The 26,900-nt window shown below is 39.7% G+C and overlaps 1 protein-coding gene across 7 annotated transcripts in view; it reads left to right on the top strand.

Moving 5' to 3' along the window:
* BICC1 (BicC family RNA binding protein 1) overlaps window positions 1-26,900 on the top strand; it is a 320,717-nt gene that overhangs the window by 108,432 nt on the left and 185,385 nt on the right. For 6 of the 7 annotated variants that reach the window (XM_054522560.2, XM_054522561.2, XM_024253682.3 and 3 more), the window contains exon 2: window positions 5,556-5,602. Coding sequence is in view for 4 of the 7 variants with exons in the window: in XM_024253682.3 (XP_024109450.1) it covers window positions 5,556-5,602 (47 nt within the window). In the remaining 3 variants the exon portion in view is untranslated. Of the gene's footprint in view, window positions 1-5,555; window positions 5,603-5,824; window positions 5,934-26,900 lie in introns of those variants that run through there. The other variant, XM_054522562.2, reaches the window with a different exon arrangement.

The raw sequence follows: 26,900 nt of genomic DNA, 5'->3' as shown, positions 1-26,900 counted from the left end.
CATTGTTTGCAGAGCAAACTACAGATAATTTATTTGTAGAAATGTGTGATTCAAATGGCCTACATCAGTGTGTAAGGAAAATGGATGTGCTGCGGTCAAGAATAAGCCAAGGCAGACATCCAGTTCAGCATGACTCAGCGAGTTTGGAGTGCAGGCTCACAACTCCACTCATTATGTAACCACGCCACATGAGGCTCATTAGGTGTCCACCCACATGAGCTCGTGGTTTGCTCAGAGCCACTATTGTCTGTAAAAGGTATAATTACCCTGCTGACACTACATGCAGCTTGTGCCCCAGTCAGCTTGTTCATGCCAAGAGAGAGAATAAAGCCATGTTGAAACCCCCTACAATTCCTCGAGTGTTCTTTCAGCTGTCCGCCACTCATCCACCCACTCCTTGGTCCTCAGCTTGGGCTGGAACCTAACACTTGGCATGACACTTGGCATACATAGTCGGCAGGATACTGAGGAGAGTGAGCCTTCGGTCCCCACTGATTCCAGGTTGGGCATGTGACTGCAACATGAGTTGTGGTGCCCAGTGGCAGCTGTACTGCTTAATGGGCTCTGGTGGAAACCTAGGTGGCAGTAGATCGGTCCCCCATGAGCATGGAAAAGGTGCTGAAGCTGCTGGAAGTGCAAAGCCCTGAGAAGGAGTGAGCTTTTGCTGGCAGAGTTGGATAAGCGTTTTTGAATGCACTGTGAAAAGTACACACCCAGTCCCTGAGGGATGCAGCAGAGGTAAGGGCCCTCCAGGTTCAGGCTGGGTGCCTGGAGGCCTGGCTACACAGCTCAGAAAAATATTTAGAAGCTGCCATAAATGGGGACCTTCAGGCACAGGCGGGGTGCCTGGAGGCCAGGCTACAGAGCTTGGAAAAGGAATTAGAGGCTGCTGTGAATGCAGGCCTGGGGCTGTCGTCTCAGCTGGAGACCCCCACTCTGATACCAGGGAGGCTGTTAGTGAGACCGAGGGGTCTGCTCCATAAAGAAGGGGAAGATGTCCTGCCTGCAGGGGTCCCCCCACTGAAGAACAGGGGGCCCCAACAAGTGACATGCTCACAGATGTGGATTGATTTGGTTTTGGCCAGGATTGACTGAGAAAATTGATAAGCAGCCAAATGAAGTACTTAACTTTGTGCAATTCCAGAAAATGCCCCAATGGGAGAAGGACATTGCTGCACAACCTGGTCCCAGCCGGGTGCTTCAGCTCAAAGACTCCGTATGTGCTACAGCCAGGTGGGGGTGTAAAGCCTTTTCTGTATGATGAGGGAACTGGCTGAGGTTCGACTTAGGGGAACATCGGATGACTGGAGGCCACATGTGGAGTTGACAGTCCATTGTTACCCCACCAACATACAGCAAGTGCTGGTGCTGGTAGACACCAGCACAGATACGTTTTGGGCATGGATATTTCACATAGCTTGGCAGCTATGCCGTCTATCAGTGGGCTTGACAAAACTGAGACAGTACCACTTTGTGGTGGACTTGGCCAATGCATTCTTTTCCAGAGAGCCAGGAGCAGTTTGCCTTCATGGGAGGGCAATGGTGGACTTTCACAGTGTTGCTGCAGGGCTATATGCATAGCCCCACCATATGTCATGGTCTTGTTAATGATATTATGCTAACTTCTGATTCTCTTGCAGATTTAGAAGTGACAATGCTCCCCTTGCCTAGATTTAAGATGGTGTGGCTGAGACCACCTTCCTGGCAGCCAAATGGGCTATTCAGCAGGCACAAGCCCTACAGGTGGTTGACCAGGGGTACCTGTTTGAGCTGGATGTGCATGTGACCACAGATAGTTTTGGCTGGGGCCTATAGCAGCACATGGAGTGCTTGAGAATGCCAGTAGGCTTTTGGTCCCAACTGTGGAAAGGAGCTGAGCTCCAGTATTCATTGATAGGGAAGCAGTTAGTAACTGCATATGCTGCCCTTCAGGCTCATGAGAGTATGGTAGGATGGGCTACAGTCGTCGTGCGGATGACTTAGCTGATAGCGGGATGGATACATTCATGGATAATGACTCCCCGGAATGGGCTAGCACAGACATCCATTTAGCAAAGTGTGGCGCCTACTTGGAGCAGCAGAGTACACTGAATACAAGTCCCTCAGCAGCAGAGTTGCAAGAGGTCTTGGGACTTGTAGTCCTAATGGAAGATAAGGCCATGGGGCCTGAGGCACCCCTCCATTCCTGATAGAGCATGGTATACAAATGGGTCCAGCTGGGGTGTTGCTATTGCCTGGACTGCTGTCACAGTTCACCCTAGTACTGATGCCATATGGTTTGATACCAGGTGTGGACAAAGTAGCCAATGGGCCGAAATCAGGGCAGTGTGAATGGTGATCACCAAGGTGGTGACACCTACGGTAATCTGCAGCAATAGCTTGGCAGTTTATTGAGGCTTAGCCTTGTAGTTAACTACCTAAAAGTAACAGAAGTGGCCAGTTGGTCACTGGCCCATATAGGGCCAAGCCATGCGACAAAACCTATGGGAGGAAGGATGACCTCCTCTGACCAGATATAGAGATGAATGGTAGCCTGTTGTTGCCTGCCCCAGTGCTCCTAAAGGCAGGGAAATAAAAGCTTGGCTAAATGTACAAAGCAACATTGGTGTAATGTCACCATGAGGTGGTTGCCCACCATAACCTGGAGTTGTTGTTCCCTGTATTACTGCTGTGGCCTCTGGGTCCAGGGTTTCACCCTGTGGGCTTGTCTCCCCACTAGAAAAACTCCCTCTGCCTAGGGGGTGGATTGTAAGACCTATGTGTTGGTCCTGAGTGTCTGGGGCCTGTGTCCCCAGAGCCTATGTGTAAGGTCTTGTGTCGGACCTGTGTGTCTGGGGCCTGGCTTGCATGCCCAGAGCCTATGTATGAGGCCTGTGTGTTGGACCTGTGTGTCCAAGGCCTATGTCTCCCTTGGCCTAGGGGGTGGAGTGTAAGGAAAATGGATCTGCTGTGGTCAAGAATAGGCCAAGGCAGACATCCAGTCTAGCATGTGAGTCTGGAGTTTGGAGCACACGTACACAATTCCACTCCTTACATAACCACGTCACGTGAGGTGCATTAGGTGATCACCCATGTGAGCTCGTACTTGGCTCAGAGCCGCTATTGTCTGTAAAAGGTATAATTATCCTGCTGACGCTGTACATATGGCTTGTTCCTGGGTTGGCTCGCACCCAGGTTTGCACCCACGGTTCACGCCCAGGCTCACTCGCACCAAGAGAGAGAATAAAGCCATGTCACAACTCCCCATGATTCCTCGAGTGTTCTTTCAGCTGCTCGTCATTCATCCACCCCCTCCCCTTGGTCCCCCGCTTGATCTGGAACCTAACACTTGGGCGTGACACAGTGTCTGGGTGCAGTTCATGCTATTGATGATGTGGAATTTGTGCAAAAATAAAAGTTAAAAAGACATTAGCATTATAGGTTAGTTTGCTTTTGCTGCTGTAACAAGTTGCCACAGTGTAGTAGCTTAAAACAACAGAAATCTTACTTTTTGGGTCTGAAATTTGAAGTGGTTTTCACTGGGCTGAAAGCAAGGTGTTAGCAGGGCTGTATTCTCTACAGAGGCCATAGTGAAAGATAATTTCTTTGACTTTTCCAGCTCTTAGAGGCCACCTACATTCCTTGGCTCATGGCCTGTTCCCCTGTCTTCAAATCTTTGTCGTCTCTGATCTGTCCTTTGTTGTCATGTATCCGTTTCTGCTTGTGCTTTCATTGTTACATCACTTTCTTGTACTCTGAGCCCCCTGCTTCTTTCATTAAGGACACGATTACATTGGGCCCATCTGGCTAATTCAAGATAATCTTCCTATCTTTTTACTTAATCACATCTACAAAATCTCTTTTGCCATGTAAGATTCCAGGGATTAGTACATGAACACCTTTGCTGGGAGTCATTATTCAGCCCTACCACATATTAGAATACAATTTTTAAATTCCTTTTTAGCCCTTGTTTTTATGTTTTTTCAGATTGCCCTTGGAATTTCCAGAAACACGTACTCTGCAATCTGTTGTTTGGATAAAAATGTGTTGGTAAAAAATACACATTTCTACAAAAATAGAGAAGGTGTCTTATATTTTACTGTAAAATTTAAGTTGGTGAAAAGAGAATGTAAATACTTGTTATTTCTTTGAGGGCAGAGAGAATTTCTCAAGTTTTGAATCTTTTTTTTTTTTTTTTTTGAGAGAGTCTTGCTCTGTCGCCAGGCTGGAGTGCAGTGGTGCAATCTCGGCTCACTGCAACCTCTGCCTCCCGGGTTCAAGCAATTCTCCTGCCTCAGCCTCTCAAGTAGCTGGAACTACAGGCGCACACCACCACGCCCAGCTAATTTTTGTATTTTTAGTAGAGACGGGGTTTCACTATGTTGGCCAGGATGGTCTTGATCTCTTGACCTTGTGATCCGTCTGCCTCAGCCTCCCAAGTTTTGAATCTTTCACTTAACAGTGTCAAAGTTATGGTAGATGCTTGTCAAAACTTGCTAAGTGACAAATGTGATTCTTAAGTGATTGCTCTGCCACATTTCTTGGGTCTTTAGTCATTTTAACAAGTGTTCTGGACACACACACACATGCACTTCTGCATACAAACATGGCTGTGCTGAGGTATTACCTAGCAGGTGTTTGGTTTACTGTGGTCTTCCAGACTTTAATTTCCAGTAGTTCTCACTTCAGCACCTTTCTTTGTCCTGGCCAGGCTTCTCTCATTAACCACGATTCCACCCTACACCTGAATCAGAGTCCTGTTTGGCCTTAGAAAGATGCAGTCCGAGTCTGTTGCAAGCAAGATGCTATTGGCTCTTTATTGCTTCTCTCCTTTTAGTCAAATTCCCCACCCCTCAACACAAATGAATACAAAATGTTCATAGTCACAAGACTTATGAACACAGACTGAGAAATGGGTTTGTCTTGTATTTATAGTCTACCATTTATCTATAAAAATATATTAAAATACAGTGATATTTTAATTAATGTTACATGCAATTTTATTGTTGGCTGTGACCTTCACCATTACTGTTTAATTCTCATGTTTTTTTTTCTCTCTTTGTATATACAAATTAAGGAGTGAATTAAAAGTATATGATGCCAACTGAAATTCAAGTAGATTATATAGTCTTTATAAAGCATAAAATGGAAACAGCTCAGAAGTAGGCCATATACATGAGCCATCTGCTGACAAGGCAGCCTCTTGTGCCTGGGATTGATCACAGATAGGAAGTGCTTGGAATGCTACAGTTGATTACTTTGAGAGTTGCATTTATTCATATAGTTCTTTAACTATGAAAGGACGAGATCACTTTCATCATCTAAGTGTGTAGGGGTTTGTGAGTCTTTCAGACAAAGCAAAAGAGTGTTAAATAATCTAGAGACGTTTAACTGATGGATTGGAGTGCTAGTCTTTACCAGTTTTGCATCCCAGTGAGGCATATTAGCAGGCACTGAGCTGTGGGAGAGCAAGGCTGGCATCTTGTTTGCTTTTGCATTCTCATATCTGATGCTCGAAAGTTTTTTGAATGCGTACATTGAAAAAGTATTTTAAATGTGCACATTTTTATTTACAGCTGCTGCTGAAGGGAAAGGCAGAAGTGGGGAAGACTTTTTTCAAAAGGTAAGTTGCCTTTTACTCTTGTCATGGTGATAAGTAAGAGGAAATATACTTATATCAACAGCTACCCTAGAAGCCGCTGAATGCTCCCCTTCATGTGGAGGAGAACAGGTTTCTTTAGGGGAGCTGGAAACACTCAGAACTAGCCAGGAAAAGAGGGGATGCTGTATGAAACTTAGCCATTCCAAGAAGGCTCCTTCCAGGGAAAATCTAATGAAATTTTTGCTTACAGGCAAATAAGCAAAATGTAAAAGGGCTCAGAGGTGGATCAATTCATGTGGCATTCACACTTCATTTGGCTGGCATGTAACATAGGAAGGGGTTATTGTGCAAGGTAAGGTACACTATCTTATATGATAAATATGGTGTGGGAGCTTTTCTAAAGATATTTAAATTAAAACAAATTTTAAAATGTTCTACTGGCCAAATAGAATGTGCCAGACTGCCAGTTTTCCATCCTTTGCTAAATTTATAGGCTCAGGCTGTTGCAGTTTAGGTACTGTACCCCCTGACTTGGTGTTATCTGACATTGCTTAATCTCCAACTTATACTCAATACCCAAGCATTTCAGAGTGCCCTGGCCTTAGCTGGGGCAGGCTTAGCAACAAGAGTAAGACAAGAGAAGACAAATAGGCTTGGTGTAGTCGCTCATGCCTGTAATCCCACCACTTTGGGAGGCCGAGGCTATCGGATTACTTGAGTCTGGGAATCGAAGACCAGCCTGGAGCAGGGCATGGTGGTGTGCGCCTATAATCCTAGTGCTTTGGGAGGCTGAGGCAGGTAGATCACTTGAGGTCAGAAGTTTGAGACCAGCCTGGCCAAAAGCCTGTCTCTACTAAAAATACAAAAGTTAGCCTGGTGTGGTCGCAGATGCCTGTAATCCCAGTTACTTGGGAGGCTGAGGCACGAGAGTCACTTGAACCCGGAAGACAGAGGTTGCAATGAGCTGAGATTGTGCCACTGCACTCCAGCCTGGGCAACAGAGTGAGACTTTGTCTCTAGAACAGGACAGGACAGAACAAACAGAACAGAGAACAGAACAAACAGGCAACAGAAAACAACAGAGAGAACAGAACAGAACAGAACAAACAGAACAGAGCAGAGAACAGAACAAACAGGCAACAGAAAACAACAGAGAGAACAGAACAGAGAACAGAACAAACAGGCAACAGAACAGACAACAGAGAGAACAGAACAGAACAGGCAACAGAACAGAACAGGCAACAGAACAGACAACAGAGAGAACAGAACAGAACAGACAACAGAGAGAATAGAACAGAGAGAACAGAACAGACAACAGAGAGAACAGAACAGAGAGAACAGAACAGACAACAGAGAGAACAGAACAGAGAGAACAGAACAGAGACAACAGAGAGAACAGAACAGAGAGAACAGAACAGACAACAGAGAACAGAACAGAGAGAACAGAAGAGAGAACGGAACAGACAACAGAACCAGAAGAGAACAGAAGAACAGAACAGAACAATCCAGCTTGGGCAACATGGAGAAATCCCTCCTCTACTACAAAAACAAACAAACAAAAAACCCAAATTAGCCAGGTGTCGTGATGTGCACCTGTAGTTCCAGCTCTTCTGAAGGCTGAGGTGAGAGGATCACCTGAGCCCAGGAAGTTGAGACTGCAGTGAGCCATGATCGCGCCACTACACTCCAGCCTGGGTGACAGAGTAAGACCCTGTCTCAAAGAAAAAAAAAATGAAAAGAAAACAAATAGCAGAAATCATAGATTTCCCTTGGGTTGGCTCTGATGGTAAAAATAGATGCTTTCTGTGGAAGGATTCTTCTTCATTGTTCTTCTGTAACGCACAGATACATGTAAAAAACAGATGCTTCACCTTTGTGATTTCAGACATTTTAAAAGCTGAGTCAAAATATGGTGTATATGATCATAAAGGACTTTCATTCTTAGATTTGCTAATATTTCTCACTGTTTGCAGAGACATATATACATTCCAGCAGTTTAAATGGAAACACATGTTTGAATCCAGGAACATGTGTGCGTCCCACAGACTATATGAGTTAGAGTCATAGATTCTATTGTTGGTCACAGATTAATGAGGTCTCTGAATAACTAGATGGGAGTACATTTTATCTTCTCATTTGTTTCTTTAGTTCAATAGGAAGTGTCTTTTCCATAGATAGGTGTCCATATAGGATTTGCATACTCATCGAGCAAAAAATCTCTAACTTAGAAACAGCCCAAATTCCAGAGAGTCATTTTTCACTATTTTGACTAGACAGAAGTAGACATTATGGTTCATCTACAGTAGAATGAAGTAATGGAGAAATACTGAATTGTCCTCCAGGAACTTGCATGCAGTCACATGTATTCTAGTTTTACATAATGACAATTGGGGAAGCATTTAAGAAATAGGCCGCATTGCTGTTCACTAGCATCTTCGTATTTTTCTCTCTCTAAAGTAATGCAAATATGAAGGATCTAGGCTTGTGATTGGAATGTTTCTTAGTTTTTACTTTGAGGTGTGCATGACAAAAGTTAAAACCTCTCTTTAGCTGAGTTTAAACTTCAGCTACTCAACTTTTCTAAGCCTGGAAGGATATCTACCTAGCTTCATAGTGCCTCTCCCTACGTAGAGATTTGAGAAGGAGTGTGAGACTTTTCTTATGTAACTTTATGGGTTTTTTTGTGCCATAAAAATATATGTAAAATCATAATGACTACACTAAATTTTGCTCAATTTAATTAATTACTCTCATTAAAGTTTTCAAATTAGAAAATAATAAAATTAATTTTAAAAATCTTCTAAAATAAGAGTTGGTATGTTTCCATAAAGAGCTTGCATTTCAGTTTAACAGATAATAAAATTGTCAAACATATTATCTCAAGTTTGAAGCTGTAATAGTAGTTGTTAAGCTTATTATACACTTCTTCCATTGAGTCAACGTTACTGTTTTTTCCAGAGATCTACCCAGTTTTCTATACACTGTTTTAATGCATGGGTTTGAAATGATTTGTTTCCCAAACACAATAAAGGATAAAAGGTAAAAGGCTAAGATGTTATAGCAAAAAATCCCCAAAACCCCAACAATATAGTGTCTTAAAGAGCAGAGTCATTCGTTGTAATCTTATGTAACATTCTAAGGAGAGTCTTCCAGCTGGGTTGGTAGCTGTGTCCCATGCTGTCATTCAGTGACCCAGGCTCCTTCTAAGACATATCTGGATTGTCCCTAAGCATGACCTTCATCTCCGTTGTTGAAGCTTGGTCACAACCATGTCCAGTTTTGTGTTGGTGAGGGAGATAGAATATTGAGAGGCATGCCATGGTTGTAACGCCCAGGCCTGAATGTGGCACCTGTCACTTCCTCTCACACTCTATGGGAGAAAACTTAGTTTTGTAGTCTTACCTAATAGCAACAATAGAGGGGAGGGAGGGGCTGGGACATTTGGGGAAAAAAATTGATTTTGCAGGCACTATTCACCACAAATGAGATTGTTAGGGAAAAAAAAAGTCTGTGATCAAAGTGTAATTTATTCGTGTGGTGTACTTTGAAACTTTTTGTATTTGTTTGTTAGGGCTCCCATACCACAAACTGGGTGGCTTAACTGTGGGAGGGAGAATCTGTTCCATGCCTTTCTTTTGCTTCCCATGGTTTGCTGGTGATCTTTGGTGTTCCTTGGCTTGTGGAAGCAACGCGTGGATCTCTGCTTTGATCTTCATATGGCATTTTCCCTGTGTGCCTGTCTCTATGTCCAAATAAAGACACCAATTATATTGGATTAGCAGCCCACCCTACTCTGGTCTGGGTTCATCTTATTATTATACATCTGCAGTGACCCTATTTCCAAATGTCACATTCTGAGGTCCCAGGCATTAGTACTTCAACATATGACTTTTTGGAGGACAGTTCAAACTATAATACCTTTTAATGGAGAAAATAATTCTGTAGAAAAATTTACTAAGACTGTAGATGTTATTTGTCACATTTTGATACTCAGTCTGATCTATAGATTTTTAACTGCCTAGTCATTTATACTAAATCTATTTTTTTAATCACAAGTCATTTCTAAATTGTCTACAATGAGTGTATAATTGACATGCAAAAAGAGAAAAAAGTAATCTGTCATCTTGCCTTTTTGTCTTTGTTTTTTGTGTTTTTTTGAGACAGAGTCTTGCCGTGTTGCCCGGGCTGGAGTACAGTGGCATGATCTCGGCTCACTGTAACCCCTGCCTCTCAGGTTCAAGTGATTCTCCTGCCTCAGCCTCCCTGGTAGCTGGGATTACAGGCATGCACCACCACGCCCAGCTAATTTTTGTGTTTTTAGTAGAGATGGGCTTTCACCATGTTGACCAGGCTGGTCTTGAACTCCTGACCTCCAGTGATACACCCACCTCAGCCTCAGAGTGCTGGGATTACAGACATGAGCCACAGTGCCTGAACTGTAATCTTGCCTTTGAAAGAGAACTATTTGTACATCCTTGGTCTTTTTTCTGTGTATATTAAAAATATATATAAAGTGATTTTTAATATTCCGTGGTTGATGGGATTACAGATTAAACTATGTATTTGCATTGGATCCATTCTGTGTTAAAACTTTGCAAAGTTATCCTGTAATAGTACTTTTTATTCTTTGGCTCTGACTACACTTATAAAAGGCGGGAATGGATATAACTTTATCAGTATTCTTCGTCCACTCCTAATGGCAGCTCTATCTAATGGAAACACATGGAAACAATCTTCCAGGTTTTTTACAGTTCTTTGGGCAGTTGTTCATGGCTTACTCACTGTCTGTCCTATTTCCTTTTAATCAGTTCTTTTTTTCTTTCTCTTGTGAAATGACTATGGTCAGATCTTGGAGGGGAAAATGGGTTACAGTATTTTAGGTGGGGATAGGGTCAGTGATTGTATTACACATGTGACTCATCAAAGCAAACTGCATTAGGAATCTGTAATCCCAATGGTTGAAGAAGACAAAATCCAGTCAGCATTGTAATTGATGAAAGCCAGGTTTTTTTTGTTGCATTGGGTTATGTACAGTATTTTTCCTCAAAGTATACATCATTTATTTTAATGTAGGGCTATGTTATACTCTTTGAATATATTGGATATTTATTTGAAAAACTGACCTATAAACCATGGCTTGTCACAAAGGCTAACAGTAAGACTAAAAAAATGAGATATTGATGGCTTATGTGGTTTATTTTTAAAACTTTCAAACTCATTGTTTTTAGACAAACATTACTTTTGGTGTTTTCAGACTGGAAAATAGCAAGTGTTGTCTTCTGGGGGAAATTCCTGGGATAAATAATTTGGTCCCCTCTGTACCTAAAAATGGGTGCATTAGACGGTCTTAGATGAGGACTAGGTGAGTCCTTTTATTGAGGGGCAGCAGAGATGATAAAGTTACTCTGGCTTTCTGCATTAGCGATTATTTTTATATTTCAAGTGGGTTATTTCCTCTAGTAATGGATATAAGTTTTGGTTTAATTATTTAAAAGTGAATTCAGTTAACTCTGGCTCATGAATGTGCTTTTTCTAATACTGAGTCTGTGCTTAAACACAAATCAAATTTAATTTAAATAAGATCCAGATATTTTAAAGCTTTAATTTTAGTATTTATTTCAATAGGTAATACACGTACATGGCTCACAATTCAAATTTATAAAAGGGTATGCAGTGAAGAGTATTTGATATCTTGATGGTTTCTGAAGGTTCACTGAGAAAGCTGTGCAGCATTACATTGTTGGTCCCAAGCTTGAGTAAAGATGATCACCAATGTGCGTCATTACTAATGAAAACTTAGGGCCTAAAGCTAACATTCCATGAGTTCTTATTACCGATCACTATACTATTGCCCTGAGAATGTTCCAGTGACAGAATCTGTGATCATGTTTTGTTTATACTACTGTCTAGATAGGGATAACTGGCTACTTGTAAGACTTAGAAAAGAAGAGTAACTTTCCACCCCGTAAAAGTTGTTTAGTCATCATCTAGAAAGTTACTAAAGATGAGAATGGATCTTATTTTTATACCTTATGATTTACTCATCTTCTATCAAGAATCTAGTAAATCAGGGTTAGTGAGAAGAGATTAAGAAAAAGATCAAGTAATTTGCTCATCATTCTTCTAGTCTTTCAAGTTTTGTTCTTGTGTTCATTTGAACACAGGAAGACTGGGTTTTGAGTCTATATTCTCTTAGCATGTTGTAGAGTCACCTGCTTCGAGTTGCATTGTAATGGTATATTCTTTTATTTCATCAGTCATTTCACACAACCTCTTTATGAAAACCACATTTCCTGTATTATTCCTCTTTCTAAAACCATGGAAACAAGGAATGTCATTGAGATTGTTTAAAAATGTATGATTAATGGCCAGGCACGGTGGCTCATGCCTGTAATCCCAGCACTTTGGGAGGCCGAGGTGGGCAGATCACCTGAGGTCGGGAGTTCGAGACCAGCCTGACCAACATGGAGAAACCTTGTCTCTGCTAAAAATACAAAGTTAGCTGGGCGTGATGGCGCATGCCTATAATCCCATCTACTCGGGAGGCTGAGGCAGAAGAATTGCTTGAACCTGGGAGGCAGAGGTTACAGTGAGCCGAGATTGTGCCATTGCACTCCAGCCAGGACAACAAGAGCAAAACTCCGTCTCAAAAAAAAAAAAAAGTGTGTTCAGTGATAGTGAACGTAACTTAATTACTACTGCAGTTTGTTCAATTGAATAATCTTTAATCAACATCTGATGAAAGTTTAGTCATTATTGATTAAAATGGTTTCTTGAAACCAAACTCAATGCATTGAATCATGTAGAAAATGAAATTGAATTCATGAAAATAGGTCTTTTAAGAAGGGTCACAAGACAGGACTCTGGATTACACACTTGTAGTGCAAGTAACCATGGAAAGGTCTAGTTAAGAGATTTATTGGCATTAGTTTAAAAAGGTTTGTATATTATTTTGTAAAGTGTTCTCCCTTTATGAATTAAATGCCTACATTAATTCCTGTACTTGTCGGCATTTCCCTTAATTGAAAGATCTTGAGATACAGACTTCCCCATTTATGGTTGATATTAAGATTTTGGAACTATTTTGACATTATGTAGATAAAAATTACCCTAACTGATAATATGCAAACGTAAACATTTTTGTGTGGGTCAGAAGCAACTTTTGAAGAGGGTGGCATTAGCTGTTTGTGAGGAAGGAGTGCATTTGATTAGTTCCAATTTTAGCCTTGCCTTTGCATTGTGTGTCTATTTAATTGTCTTTTCAATGTCATGTGATTCAAATTGTTTTTATATCTTAGTGGGGGCATAGGACAAACTTGTTCTTAATATATTACATAGAACATTATCAGAGATGTGTCTGAAAATCCATATATAAAGATATTCATTGTCACAATATTGTAATAATTAAAATAAAATTAAAAATAACCTAAGTACTCAGCCATGTAATATTTGAAATGTGGTATATCAGACATTGGATTATTATGTAGGCATTAAAAATCATACTCTTTTGTAAATATTTAATGATGTGTGAAATTGGTTACTAGATAAGTACAAAAATTAGGACAAAAAGCATGTAAATAGCTTGACTCAAATTTTGTTATATATGTTTATGCCTAAAAAATGACTGGGCAAGAGTTATGCCAAAATGTTAACCGTGACTCTCAGTGGTGAGATTATGGTTGGTTTTTATTTTCTTTCTGTACTTTCCTATAATGGACGTCCGTTACTTTTATAATCAGGATTAAAAACAACTACCATCTTATGAAGAAAAACAGATAACAATAACTAAGATAGGTTGAAGTTGTTAATGGATTAATAAATATTGCAGTTTAAAAGCATGCAGTTTTTTTGCTGAAAAACATTTAAGAAGTCAGACTTCCCATCATACTGAGGTTACTTCTGTGTCTTTTATATAACAGTTATAAAGACAGAACAAGTTTCAGATCATCAAGGTGGATCATTTCTAGGTAGTGTTAATTTTTAGAAAAATGTCCCCCCCTTTCATCCATTTGCCCTTGTTTTGACATTCAGAGGTGTAAAATTTTTTAAAGATTTTTTTACATCTCTGTGCCTTCTTTTCTTCAGACCAAAGATACTTAGTTTCTTATTTATCATATGACTTAGTTTTCAGACCCTTATCATTCTTTTCACTTTCAGTAGCAAGATCAGTGTCCCATTTTAAATGTGGCAACAGTATCTGCGTATAGTGTTTTGGATAGAGCCTGGCCAGTGCAATTATAGTGAGGCCATAATATTCATAATATTAAGGTGATCCAGAAGTACCTAAATATTATATAACCTTTAGGCACTGTTACATTGGTCACAGACATGAAGAATTGACATTACTTGTCATTCTTCACCCAACTGAAGAGAAAAGGTTGGCTCCAATGTCATTGCTAGGTACATAATGTAAAATGAGGATACTTCTAGACTGTTGACTGGCTGGTAAAGGCCTCCATAGATGTAACTCATATGTTGTGCCTGTCACTCTAAGCTCTTGACCTGACATATAGCTTGGAGACAGTGTGGCAGATGTGGTGGCTAGACTGTGAAAGTGTGGAAAGCCTCTCTCTGGGAGATTTCACGTGGTTTGGACATTGAATTGATAGTGAGAACTCCTGCATGCTTTTTTCTTCTCTCTGGACTCCTTGAGTTAGCTGGGGGAAAGGACTCAGCCACAGGGTGACAGTCTAAGATGATGGGCTGGATGTAGTGCCTTTTAGTCTGGCTAAAGTAACATTTAGTAAAGAACTTTAAGCTTTACTGATTTAAAATGACTTCACAGAAGAATCAATACAGTTTAAAGCTGGATGTGGTATTGTCTTTTTCTTCTAGTCGGGGATATTGTGGTCTAAATAGTCTTAGATTGATTTTTTTTTTCAAGTTTATACAGGTTGTTGGTGGCAGCCAGAACTTAGCGATATTCTGACTTTATGCTTGACTACTGTTAATACAAGGTAAATGTTTTTATTTAAATCAGCAATTATCATGCCCACATTAATGGGCTATGCTTCTATAGTGAGAGAAGTTCTGCCTAAAACTGCAAGTTTTGCTAAGTAGGGCTCTGAATTAGGGTCATTGTGGCATATTAGAGGGACAACCAAAAGGCTGGGGGCAAATTAATACACTAAATAAATGTATGGATTTTGTAGTACTTTGTATTTTGTTTAAATAGATTCAGAATCACACTAAGGTTTATCATTTTGAAGTTTGTACCTTTGGTACTTTACTTTTTAAATTTCATCTAGGAGATTTAAGTAATGATTTGTTGTCATCTCATGAATCGGTTCCAAATTTGAGTTTGGGAATCTTTCTGGTTCCTTAACTATGATCTTTGGCTTGATGTATTTGGTGTTTTTGCATTTTATCTGGACAAAGTATGTTGCTTTAAAATTTGTTTTTTGGCCAATTCAATTCTTTAACCTTTAGGCACTGTTATTCAATTCAACTTGCTTTCGCTTCTAAATAGTACTTTTAAATTTCTGGGCTTTGTAGTTTATGTGATCATAGCTCCTACCTTGCTGCGTGAAAAAGGAGAGGAGAAGGCCTTATTTTGCACCACTTGACTCTGCTTCCCTGTTCTTCCAGCCACAGCTGCTTCAGCCAGGATGTGGGCGCCACATGCAGCAGCAAACCTTCTCTATACATTGTTCGTGACCTATGTGGCATGCTCTGTGAACTCAGCTGAGCCAGACTCATCTCTATTGAGTTGGGAAGCTAAGATCAAGAGTGGGAATGAGAACAGAACGGGGAGGGTCATGAGGTAGCATGGAGTGAGGGAGAGGCCAGGAGTGGTGCTGTTCATCATGGGAAAGCTGGGGTTAGGAGAGGGAGAAGCTGTGAGTAAGTGGTGAAGACCCATCCACGGAGGGAAGCATGAAGCAGAAAACAGGGGGGGAAACAGATGTTCCAGAGTGAGCGATGCTCCTACTTGGAGTTGGCACAGTTTGGGATGCATCTCAGGTTCTTTTTCTGTTTTTGTTTTGTTTTGTTTAAAGAGATGAGTTTTGCTCTGTTGCCCAGGCTGGAGTGTGGTGGCCTGATCATAGCTCACTGCAGCCTAGCACTCCTGGGCTCCAGCCATCCTCCCACCTTAGCCTCCTGAGTAGCTGAGACTATTGACATGCGCTACCACGCCTAGCTTTCAGGTTCTGATCTATAGGTGTCCCTAGAGTCTTCTTCCCTTCTCCTGATGTAGTTGGGAAACTCTACAAGGCCTAAATCATGAATTCAGCTGTGATGCATAAAAGGCATTCAGTTAACTGGGATAATTGCATAATCCTCCTTTCTTCAAAGGGTTTATGCACTCACATGTTAACAAAATTTGGTGTTTGTAGAGTAGTTTAGCTCCTCAGTGAGTGCCCAAATTAAGTTATATCTTTAAAGGAGCAGTGCTCTTTATATAAAACATATTTCTGTCAAATCTGTCATTTAAAATATGTATACTGCAGCAATACTATGGTAAAACATTAGACCATACTATACCAGTGTATGGTGAACTCTCCATATATTACATATATACTATAAAGTATATATGTTTCTTTTTGCTAGTCAGTTGCCAGCATTATTCAAGAAATAATGGGGTTATTGACGTTAATATGTTAGGTGAAAAAAGTGAGTGCTGTCCTTTTATGTTACTGAGCTTTTATCCTGCATATCAGAATTTCCTTTCTCTTTGTCATTGGCATTAATATTGTTTTCATCACTCTTACACTTTTGTGGGAAGTTTGTAGACAGCCAACCTGCAGAAAGGTTAGCATGGCATATAAATATTTTCTATTTTTCTTATTGATAGTTATGGAGAATGCTTTGTTACTCTATGCCTCTCTAAGTAACATGATCCTTGAATAGATGTATTAAATATCTTAATGTTACTCTATGATATGATATTATGATTAATATCATAATGTTTTATATGTTTAACAGTTGCGGCTTGTCCCAAACTGGCTCTTTGGCAGGTTTTTTTTTTTTTTTTTTTTTTTAAATTCGTTGGATGTAAATTTCTTCCTAAAAGGAGTTGTCTTTTGGCATTTTAAGTAGTGGAAAAATAAATTTCATTATCTTTCTTCTTTTTTTGTTGTGAAATCAAAATTATCAAGAAATGTGTACATATGGCTTTTCTTCTTAGCATTTGCTACTTTTGTTACTTTTGTCACCCTGGATTATCCAGTTATTCAAATTTTCTGCTTCTCAATGGGCAAAGTACTGATAAGTAGGGAAGGAGGGAATTTAGCCAAAGTTGTAACTGACAATAAGCAAAATATAGAGGCCTCTGTGTTTTCCTGCTTGGTTCTCTTTCTTGAGTTCATCACTAATTTTATGAAAGAAGAAAACAAAACAGAAAAATAACCAGCTTCAATTTCCATGTGCCTGTTTATTCTGGAGTTACCAGGAAACCTTAATCTCCAGTGAATAAGAACACTTTAAACCCAATTAGTTTGGAGTTGTTTTCTTAAATAGAACTTCTTCCTGTTATGTTTTCCTATTGGCATTTGTAAAACAATGATTCATGTGTAAATCAGTAGGAGGTGCTGTTTGAGAAGCTTCCTAGGTTGGTAGGTTCCAGAGCCTAAGCTTTTCTTGGCTTCAATCAGTATGTTGAGAGGGGAAGGTATTAACAAGATCAAGGAAGTGATAGTTTTCAGTATGTAGTTGGAAAGTGGGTATGTGTGTCTTCTCATTTGAATATCACTTTGTTGTCCTTTTCATATGTTAATATGATGGGCTACCTCATAATCTGTGAATCTAAAAATTATCCTGCCTTCTTCTAAATTCCATGAGAATACTAAAGAAGAAGTAGTTTTAACTTTCAAAGAGCTTTTATTCTGAAGGGAAAAGATGCTTGTAAGATGGTATTAGCATGCATGTGTGCAGGCTTCACAGAGCTGCTAAGGACACCATTCATGAGACATTATTGCCCTCCCTCTGAGCCAGACACTATACCATGTACAGTTCTACAGAGGAGGAAGGGTGGCGCTATGGCTTTTCTCCTCAACAGGGGCATACTCCAGAGGAGAAGTGGCACAGAAGTGCCACCCAGTGTGGCGAGAGCTTTACAATGGAGGAAACGGAGTGATTTTTTTCCCCCCTATTCTGAGGACCCACGGAAGATGGATTTCTTGAGAGAAAGTGTTTGAGGTGCGTTTTGAGGACTAGGTAAAAGGAATATAACTAGTATGTTGGGTGAAGTGAGGAAAGGCTTTGTGGCACAGTTTCTGAGCAGGAAGCAGATTAGATTAAGATGCCTTTCAGACCTGTGACTCCATGACCTGAATGTCCTAATGGAGACAAAATGGAAAGGCATTTCCAGCAGAAAGAACCAACTGATTGCCTTTGCAAAGGCAGAATAAAGGACAGAGGAGACTGTTTTTTTCTCATAAAGCCCAGAAAACAGATTAAAGGTTTTACATAGATAGATAGATAGATAGATAGATAGATAGATAGATATCACTTCATCTGAGCTAGTTATTTAAAAATTCTTTAAGTGAAAGGTTTAGAGGATATGTAGAAGGATTTGAAATCTAAAAGTTAGGAGATCATATTGTTTCTATTCACTATTGATACAGTTTGGCTGTGTTCCCACCCAAATCTCACCTTGGATTGTAATAATCCCCACGTGTCAAGGGTGGGGCCAGGTGGAGATAACTGAATCATGGGGGACGTTTCCCCCATACTGTTATTGTGATAGTGAATAAGTCCAGGAGATCCAATGGTTTTTTTTTTTTTTTTTTTTTTTTAGAGATAGAATCTCACTCTGTCTCCCAGGCTGGAGTGCAGTGGCGTGATCTCGGCTCACTGCAAGCTCCGCCTCCTGGGTTCATGCCATTCTCCTGCCTCAGCCTCCTGAGTAGCTGGGACTGCAGGCGCCCGCCACCATGCCTGGCTATTTTTTTTTTTTTGTCTTTTTTTTAGTAGAGGCTGGGTTTCACCGTGTTAGCCAGGATGGTCTCGATCTCCTGACCTCGTGATCCACCTGCCTTGGCCTCCCAAAGTGCTGGGATTACAGGCGTGAGCCACTGCGCCTGGCCGATCTGATGGTTTTTTAAATGGGAGTTCCCCTGCACAAGCCCTCTTGCCTACTGCCATGTAAGACATGACTTTGCTCCCCATTTGCCTTCCACCATGATTGTGAGGCCTCCCCAGACATGTGCAACTGTGAGCCAATTAAACCTCTTTCTTTGATAAATTACCCGGTCTCTGGTATGTCTTTATTAGCAGCATGAGAACAAACTAATATAATTGTCTACTCAAAGAGGATGAGAATTGAAAATGATAGCCAGGATGACCAAACATTTTGCAGTATAGTTGCTTTGCAGCATCTGACTTCATTAGTGCCAGGTTAGGGACAAATTATTACTTTTTTCCACTACCTTCCTAAATGATAAATGCATTCCTAGAGAGATTAACTTTTAACTATGCTTTGAAACTTGAGTTTTCAGCTATTGTGATGCCTTCATTACGTTCTGAATGATAAAATTGCCAAGTTCAGAATGACAGCTGTAAAATAAATGGCATCATTTAATTAAGTTCTGAACCTTTGATGATATGCAGTTTAAAAAAAAAGTATTTTCCAGGAAAACAGTTGGAAGTTTCGACTTTGTGGTTTACTTTTGGCTGTGTTTTATGGAAATCAAATGAAAACTTCTGAGAAAAAGAGACAAATGATTCAAATTTGGCAAGTAATAGAAAATTGGGTTCCGTTTGTATAAAAGATTCCCTGAAATCATTCACTATCAGTTTAGCACACTCTGGTATTAGCATTTAACCACCAGTATACTGATGAACAAGTACAGAGGAGAAAGCCAAGGATATTTGAGATCCAGTATCATATGCAGAATAAATGTAATAACTTTTAGGGGTGGATTTTTTTTTCTTTTTTTTTTTTCTTTTTTTTTTGAGATGGAGTTTTGCTCTCGTTGCCCAAGCTGGAGTGCAATGGCGCAATCTCAGCTCACTGCAACCTCCACCTCCCAGGTTCAAGCAGTTCTGCCTCAGCCTCCTGAGTAACTGGGATTACAGGTGCACGCCACCACGACTGGCTAATTTTTTGTATTTTTAGTAGAAATGGCATTTCACTATGTTAGCCAGACTGGTCTCAAACTCCTGACCTCAGGTGATCCACCGCCTTGGCCTCCCAAAGTGCTGGGATTACAGGTGTGAGCCACCACGCCTGGCCTAGGGGCAGATTTTCAGTTGAATTATTAACTGGAATTCATGTTCCTGTTCCCATTTCTCCGGTTCTACCATCAACCATTTTAGTGATAGTAAACGCTTAATCTAGAGCACCATTCTTAACCCCGGGTACAGGTTTGTCTGAGGAACTTTTAAAAACTATTGATGCTTTAACTAGAGATTCTGATTTAATTGTTCTGAAAGTAAGGCCTGAGCATTAGTATTTTTTGGAAAAGCTCCTCAGCTGACATTGCTGTGTAGCTAAGGTTGGGAACTACTGATGTGGAGTACAGGTAAGTACAAAGAAAAGTTGTAAATTCTTGTTGGTCTCTACTGCTGATAAAAGGAAAGGAATTACATTTTACTCTTGAATAACACAGTGGCAAGGGTTGCCAACCCCCACCCAACTGTGCAGTCAAAAATTTGTATATAATTTTCTCTCCCCAAAAGCTGAACTATTGATAGCCTAGTGTTGACCAGAAGCCTTGCTGATAACGTTGTCAATTAACATGCATTTTGTATGTTATATATATTATATAACGTATTCTTACAATAATCTAGAGAAAAGAAAATGTTTTTAAGAAAATCGTAAGGAAGAGAAAATACGTTTATTATTCATTAAGTGGAAGTGGATCATCATAAAGGTCTTTATCCTCATCACATTCATGTTGAGTAGGCTGAGAAGGTGGAAAAAGAGGAGGGATTGGTCTTGTCTCAGGGGTGGCAGAGGCAAAAGAAAATCTGTGGTAGACCCATCACAGTTTAAACTCCTGTTGTTCAAGAGTCAACTGTATATGTATTTTGTGTATGTGTGTCAATTACTGATGGAATTAACTTTCTGTTCAGTTTCATTCTCTTAGAGGGTATACTGTGAGATACTAGTTCTGCACTATCTTAATAAATATATGAAAAAAGTTCCATGGTAAGATAAGTTTGAGAAATACAGCCATTTACAGTTAAAAAAATAGTTCTTTCCTATAAAACTGGTTGCAAACTTAACTGTGCTGGTTATTTGCATTTTATGCATTTGTTACGGAAATATATAATTTGTGGCACTTCCCAATATTGTTTGATGAAATGATTTCTTTTTCTTGCTGGCAACTCCATTCTACAAAATTAAACAATCAGTGAATCAGTTGGAAATTCGTTTTTTTCACTTACTGAGATCTGTGTTAGGAATGGATGTGATGTAGCTATACAACAGAGGCTCTCTTGAAAAGTTCCTCAGTGAGCCTTATCAGAAGGGTGAGAGTGTAAATTATTCCAAGGTACACAATTCTTTTCTAAAAGACAACTGTTACCTTTTTATATCCATGCTCAGAATTTCTCTGACAACTCACCATTGCCTTCCAGGTAAAATTAAATAAATATCCACCTTTGACATCAAATGTTTATTATAGTCTGATCCCTTCCTACTGATATAATTTTGTTTCCCATTGCCCCTCAACTCAAGCCTTTCTCTTGTCAACCAGTGGTATCCCCAAGCCCTCATCATTCTTGACTCTAACAGCTATACATAAAAATATATCCCCAACTAGAACGTCTTTTTTTCCTCTTTGTCTCTGGCCCTCTCCAGTAGTTATATAGTTAAAAGTCCATCATTTGGCATTTTCTGGACTAGCCCAGCCTGTGATGACAGTTCCCACTTCTTTATATGTTAAACTTACATATCTGTGGTCACTTTGTTTGGATTTTCTTAAAAAGTCAATATTCTTGCTTTGTTATGTTGTTATGAGTTGATACACTAATAGTCCAACTAGTTTCTGAATCTTGAATTGAGAGACTCAAGTGTTTTGGGACCTAACACATTGTTCTGTGTATTTGGTGGGGTGAAGTAACTCTGTAGAATTGTGATGTTGTGGGACTGTATGGGACCTTAAAGATTTCCTAGTTTAGCAAGCGTACAAAGGAGGATAAGACCTAGCATTTTTAAGTGATTTATCTGAGTCATATGACTAGCCATTTGTTGAATCTGGGGAGAAAACCCAATTCAACACTGTTTATTACACTGACAATTCATAACTTTAAAAAATCTGTGCTCTTTCAAGAGAAATTAAATTTCATATTTGTCTTTCTTAATGGGAAAACACAGTAAATTAAATATTATTAAAGCAATAAGAGGTAATGCTGTCTTGTCCCATCCTCCTGCCTCCCCACCTCCTCCCCAACACACAAAAAGATCCTGTGGATATTCTTAAGGAGCTGTTGTCTGAGATAGGGCCTAGGAAGTAGGTTTTTAAAACTTGGGTGATCCAGAGTCGATGATGATGTGCATTCTTCCATACACATCATTGTCTCCTCTCCTCCTCCTCCTCCTCCTCCCTTTTTTCCCTCCCCCAATTCATGCCAGGCTGTCATTTTGAATCAATAAGTGAATGTAACAAATAAGATATTTTAATACTATGAAAAATACTGAACTAGGAGCCATGAGTTCTGGCTTCGAATCCCAGTACAGTCACCAGCTGTGAAATCTTGGGCAAGTCATTTGACAACTGAGCTTCAGTTCTCCTGATTAGAAAATGGGGATAATTCCTCATAGAACTGATGTTAAAATTGGTTGAAATATGCACTGAAATTGCTTTATAAACAGTAAAGCATTGAGCAAATGTGAGAGATGATTTGATTCTTTAGAGAAGACCCTTTCATTCTAGTGTTTGCATCCTCTGGCTGGGGGGAAGGCTGTGTGGCTGATGTAGGATGAGGCACCTTCCATATCTTTAGTTGCTTGAAAAAAAACCACACACAGTTCTATAATATTTTTGGCAATTTGTCTCAGTTTAAAGCTGTGATCGTAACTTTTATTGGGGGATACTGCTTTCTTGATTCTTATATGGGGAAAAATTCCCTTTGTTGGTTTCTTTTTATTTAAATATGTTTATGTATTTTGCATTTTAGAATGAAAACATTTCCTTCTCGATTGATGATTTTTTTTCTTTTGAGGTGGTGGTTAAGTTCTCATGTAATAGGATAGTTGGTTGCTATTAGAAATATGTTTTTTCCTTTGTTATGAAATGGAAAATTGTCAGAAACTGATAGGCTGTGGTTGGATGAGGTTTGCTACCAATAAAGAATTATCAGGGCAAACTGAACTTTCATTTAGGATGCAAAAATATTTGTTTTGCTTGGCAGAATGGGATAAAAAGAAAATCCAAGAAACTTCTTGTTTCAGGAGCTGCCAGTTCTCTCTGTGGCTCAAAGAACGTTTCGTGTCTCAGCCACAAGAATTTGCCGCTGGTTCTGATGTTCATTGTCTTCCCTCCTCACGCACGCTTTGCTTTCAGCTTTTGGCTTTACAACCCTTTGCTATGAGATGATGAAAGTCCTTCCAGGGCTATTCATTAACTTTCCCTTCTACATCTTACTGGTATGAATAGTGGGAGCCTTTCATCTTTATTGTTATGAAAGCTTTTATAGAATATTGAATGCAGGGCACTGTGTTAGAGCTCTGTAAAACATGATAACCTGGTAGATTCTGTCAGTTATTGGCTGTGAGTAGAGGTAGTTTGTTGGGGATCAGTATGGGTACCAGTGGCATAACTTACAAATTGGGACAGGCATGGTGGACCAGAGGGGATCTAGTAACTAAGCACTGTGATAGCCAGGGGAATCACTTAAACAGGACCAGTAAGGTACAGAAGGCCTGGGAATTTGGGGGAGGTACGCGAACAGGAAGATAAAGGGACTGATATCAGGAAATTAGAAGGAAGAATCTTGGATGTAGGATGTAGTGGAATGAAGTGGATTTTAAAGTTTCTAATACTAAATGACAGACATAGTAACATCTAGCAGGAGGGCTGTTTTGGAGGAAAAAAGAATGTAATTTTAACTAATAAGATGACTTTTAAGTCTAGGTGGTAAGGTTTAGAGTAACAGAGCAGGCCTGGAAATAGTGACTTATTAGGAATTAACTTGCATTCCAGAAATTGAGGGTTCATGTAGAATTGCCTGTAAGCCAGGAGTTTTCTTATTCATCTCTTTAATGTTATAGAAAATAGCATCTTTACTTTATGGTAAGTAATTACGGAGTTAAAAAAAGGCCATTTGAAAAAAAACAGCTTAAAAATGTCAAATAGGAAATGTGGGGATAAGTGTTTTCTTTTCAAAATGTGGTTCTGAATTGGAATAACTCAAGCTGCAGTTAAAGGAAAAAAGGCTCATTTATTTGACTCTTGCCTTCTTTGCTTTCTTCCTGTCTCAGGCTCCTTCCCCCAACGTCTCTCCCCTTTTTGGTCTCAGTGCTTCTGAAATGTAGACACTGGTCTACACATGGGTCACCCAGAGTTCATAGACTTGAAAGTCCTCTTATTCCCAAGAGCTGCATGTGCCTCATCAGCCTTCTCTGGATTTTGTGGCAGGGGGTAATGAGAAAGGATGCCCAGAAGCTACTTGTACCAATAAGAGTCACCGCTTGTTGTGAAAAGAGCACCAATGAGGAGAAAGCAGGCAGAGATAGTCCCAGCACTGGGTATCTCTTCAAGGCCTCTGGTTCCGTTATTCGTCAAAGGAGGGGTAGAACTAAATATATGGTCTCTAAAGCTTTGAAATTCTTTTTTTTCTTTTCTTTTCTCTTCTCTTCTCTTTTTTCTTTTCTTTTCTTTTCTTTTTTCTTCCCTCCCTCCCTCCCTTGCTTTCTTGTTTGCTTTCATCTTTTCCTTTCTTGCAGTTGACAAATAAAAATTGTATATATTTATGGTGTACATATTTCATTGTATATATGTACATTGTGGAATAGCTAAATCAAGCTAATTAACGTATGCATTACCTCATATACTTATCTTTTTTGTGGTAAGAACACCTAAAATCTACTCAGCAATTTTCAAGTATAAAATACATTGTTATTAACTAGTCACCATGTTGTATAATAGATCTCTGAATTATTCCTCCTAACTGAAATAAATTTTTTTTAGTGTGCAGAAGATCCATATCTATACCCTAAGTGTTCCCAATAAATCAAAATAGTGTCCAAGGAGCAGCTCACAGAGCATATTTGTTTTCAGTGTGAGATTTGTGTAGCACTTTTATATTTGCCAAAGCTTTTATTTTCCTAAATTCCCCAGTGAAGTAGGGCAACAGAAGATCATCAGTGGTGAGCCTGCCATTTAAATTTTTTTTTTTTTTTTTTTTGAGACAAAGTCTCACTCTGTCGCCCAGGCTGGAGTGCAGTGGCGCAATCTCGGCTCACTGCCACCTCTGCCTCCTGGGTTCAAGCAATTCTCCTGCCTCTGCCTCCCAAGTAGTAGCCGCCTGCCACCAAACCCAGCTAATTTTTTTTTTTTTTTGTATTTTTAGTAGTGATGAGGTTTTACCATGTTGGCCAGCCTGGTCTCGAACCTCCTCACCTCAGGTGATCCACCTGCCTTGACCTCCGAAAGTGCTGGAATTACAGGCATTAGCCACTGTGCCTGGCCAAATTTTTTTTTTTTTTTTTTTTTTTTTTTTGACAGGGTCCTTCGTCTCCCAGGCTGGGGTACATCTTGGCTCAGTGAAGCCTCAACCTCCCAGGCTCAGGTGATCCTCCTACCTCAGCCTCTCGAGTAGCTGGGACTAAAGGCATGTGCCACCATGCCTGGCTAATTTTTGTATTTTTTATAGAGACAGGGTTTCGCCATGTTGCCCAGACTGGCTGCCATTGAAATTAATCCAGAGTAATCGTCTCAAATGCAGTGTAGTATTGAGAAACGGGGTCCAGTGCAACAAGGAGTTTATGATTTTCCCTGAGCCTCATGCCTAAGATCTTGTTAACCAAATTTTGGACAGAAATGGTAATTTTTCAGTAAGCATAAGATAACATTACTTTTTATTCTTTTTTTTTCTGGTGGGAGTACTGATCAGTAAATTAAGCAATATAAGCTTCTTAGAAAAGATTGGGTTGGAAAAAGAATTGAATCCACACTGTAGTTTTGTTCTGGATTTACATTGTATGCCCTGCCTGTGTTTACTGACAACATTCCTTGAGCATTTTATTTGCTATTTGGATATAAAAAGGTGTTGGTTGTATAGGAAGAAACCAAAGTTACAGTAGAGTGTTTGTACCAAAATGTTTACCTATAAACAGGTAGGGCTGTCATGAAATGCAATAACTAATCTTTATCCATACTGAAGAAAGCTGCATTGTGGCTTTTTTACATGCAAAATCTTAAGGTGTTATAACTTAAGTTAGATTTTAAATAAATTATGGACTGCCCTTCTTCCCTTTGTTTGTGACCTCTTAGATCTCTGAGACCAAAAATATTTACATATGCAGCTTATAGACATTTGTTAAACCCTAAGATGGTTATTGCAGCCATGGGATACTCAATTAACTATGTATTTACTCACCAAAAATTTTTTTTGAGCCCACTAGTGTGTGGCAGGTACTGAGTTGTGCCTTTGAAATACAGTGGTGAGCAGTTATGACATGGATTCTGCCATTATGGAGCAAACATAAATTTCACTGAAGAATGCAGACAAAGTATAGAGAAATGAGTAGATAGAATAATTACTGATTATAATATATCTATGAAAGAAACAACTTGGAAGGGACCTGTTACATGGTGAACACATCAAGTAAAAAGCTCTTCAATTTTTAAACAAAATAATTTTGAGGGACAGCTAAATTTTCATCACTTGCTTTGGATAGATGAAAAGCTTTCTTAAGTATCTATTTCAACTTTCAAAAGCAGTTCTTTGCTTTTCCACTTAGAAAAACACATTTAAAAATTCTTGCCCATTAAGGATATAATTGTATTTTCTTTCAATTGTCTTTATTGGAATTCTTTTACAATTCTTCCAAAACAATAATACATTCCTTAGAGCTGAGCCTCAGCAGGAAAAATGAAGCATCTCATTTGATGTATTATTCCATTACCTATGATGTCAAGGCAGTTGGTAAATAATTTCTTTTTGTAGAGCAACCACAGGGGTTGCTAACAGTGCAATCCCCAGGAAATGATTTTGGGAAGCTCTATCATGTGATGGCTGCTATTCATTATCTACTCTGTGTTGGACAGGCTCGGGGTTTTGTTTGCCTTTTAAATCAGGGCAACACTTGCATTGTGGTTTTGCTGTCGTGCCCTTGCTTCATGTTGGAATTTTTCTAGGACTTGTTGCAGATTCAGAGGCAGATGTTTGTCTTCCTGAGGTTAGGAGATGATTTGGCGCCATCTAG

This window comes from Pongo abelii, chromosome 8 (genome assembly GCF_028885655.2).
Source record: "Pongo abelii isolate AG06213 chromosome 8, NHGRI_mPonAbe1-v2.0_pri, whole genome shotgun sequence".
Taxonomy (NCBI): domain Eukaryota; kingdom Metazoa; phylum Chordata; class Mammalia; order Primates; family Hominidae; genus Pongo; species Pongo abelii.
Note: the sequence above shows the minus strand (reverse complement) of the source record. Positions and strands in the feature narration are given on the sequence as shown.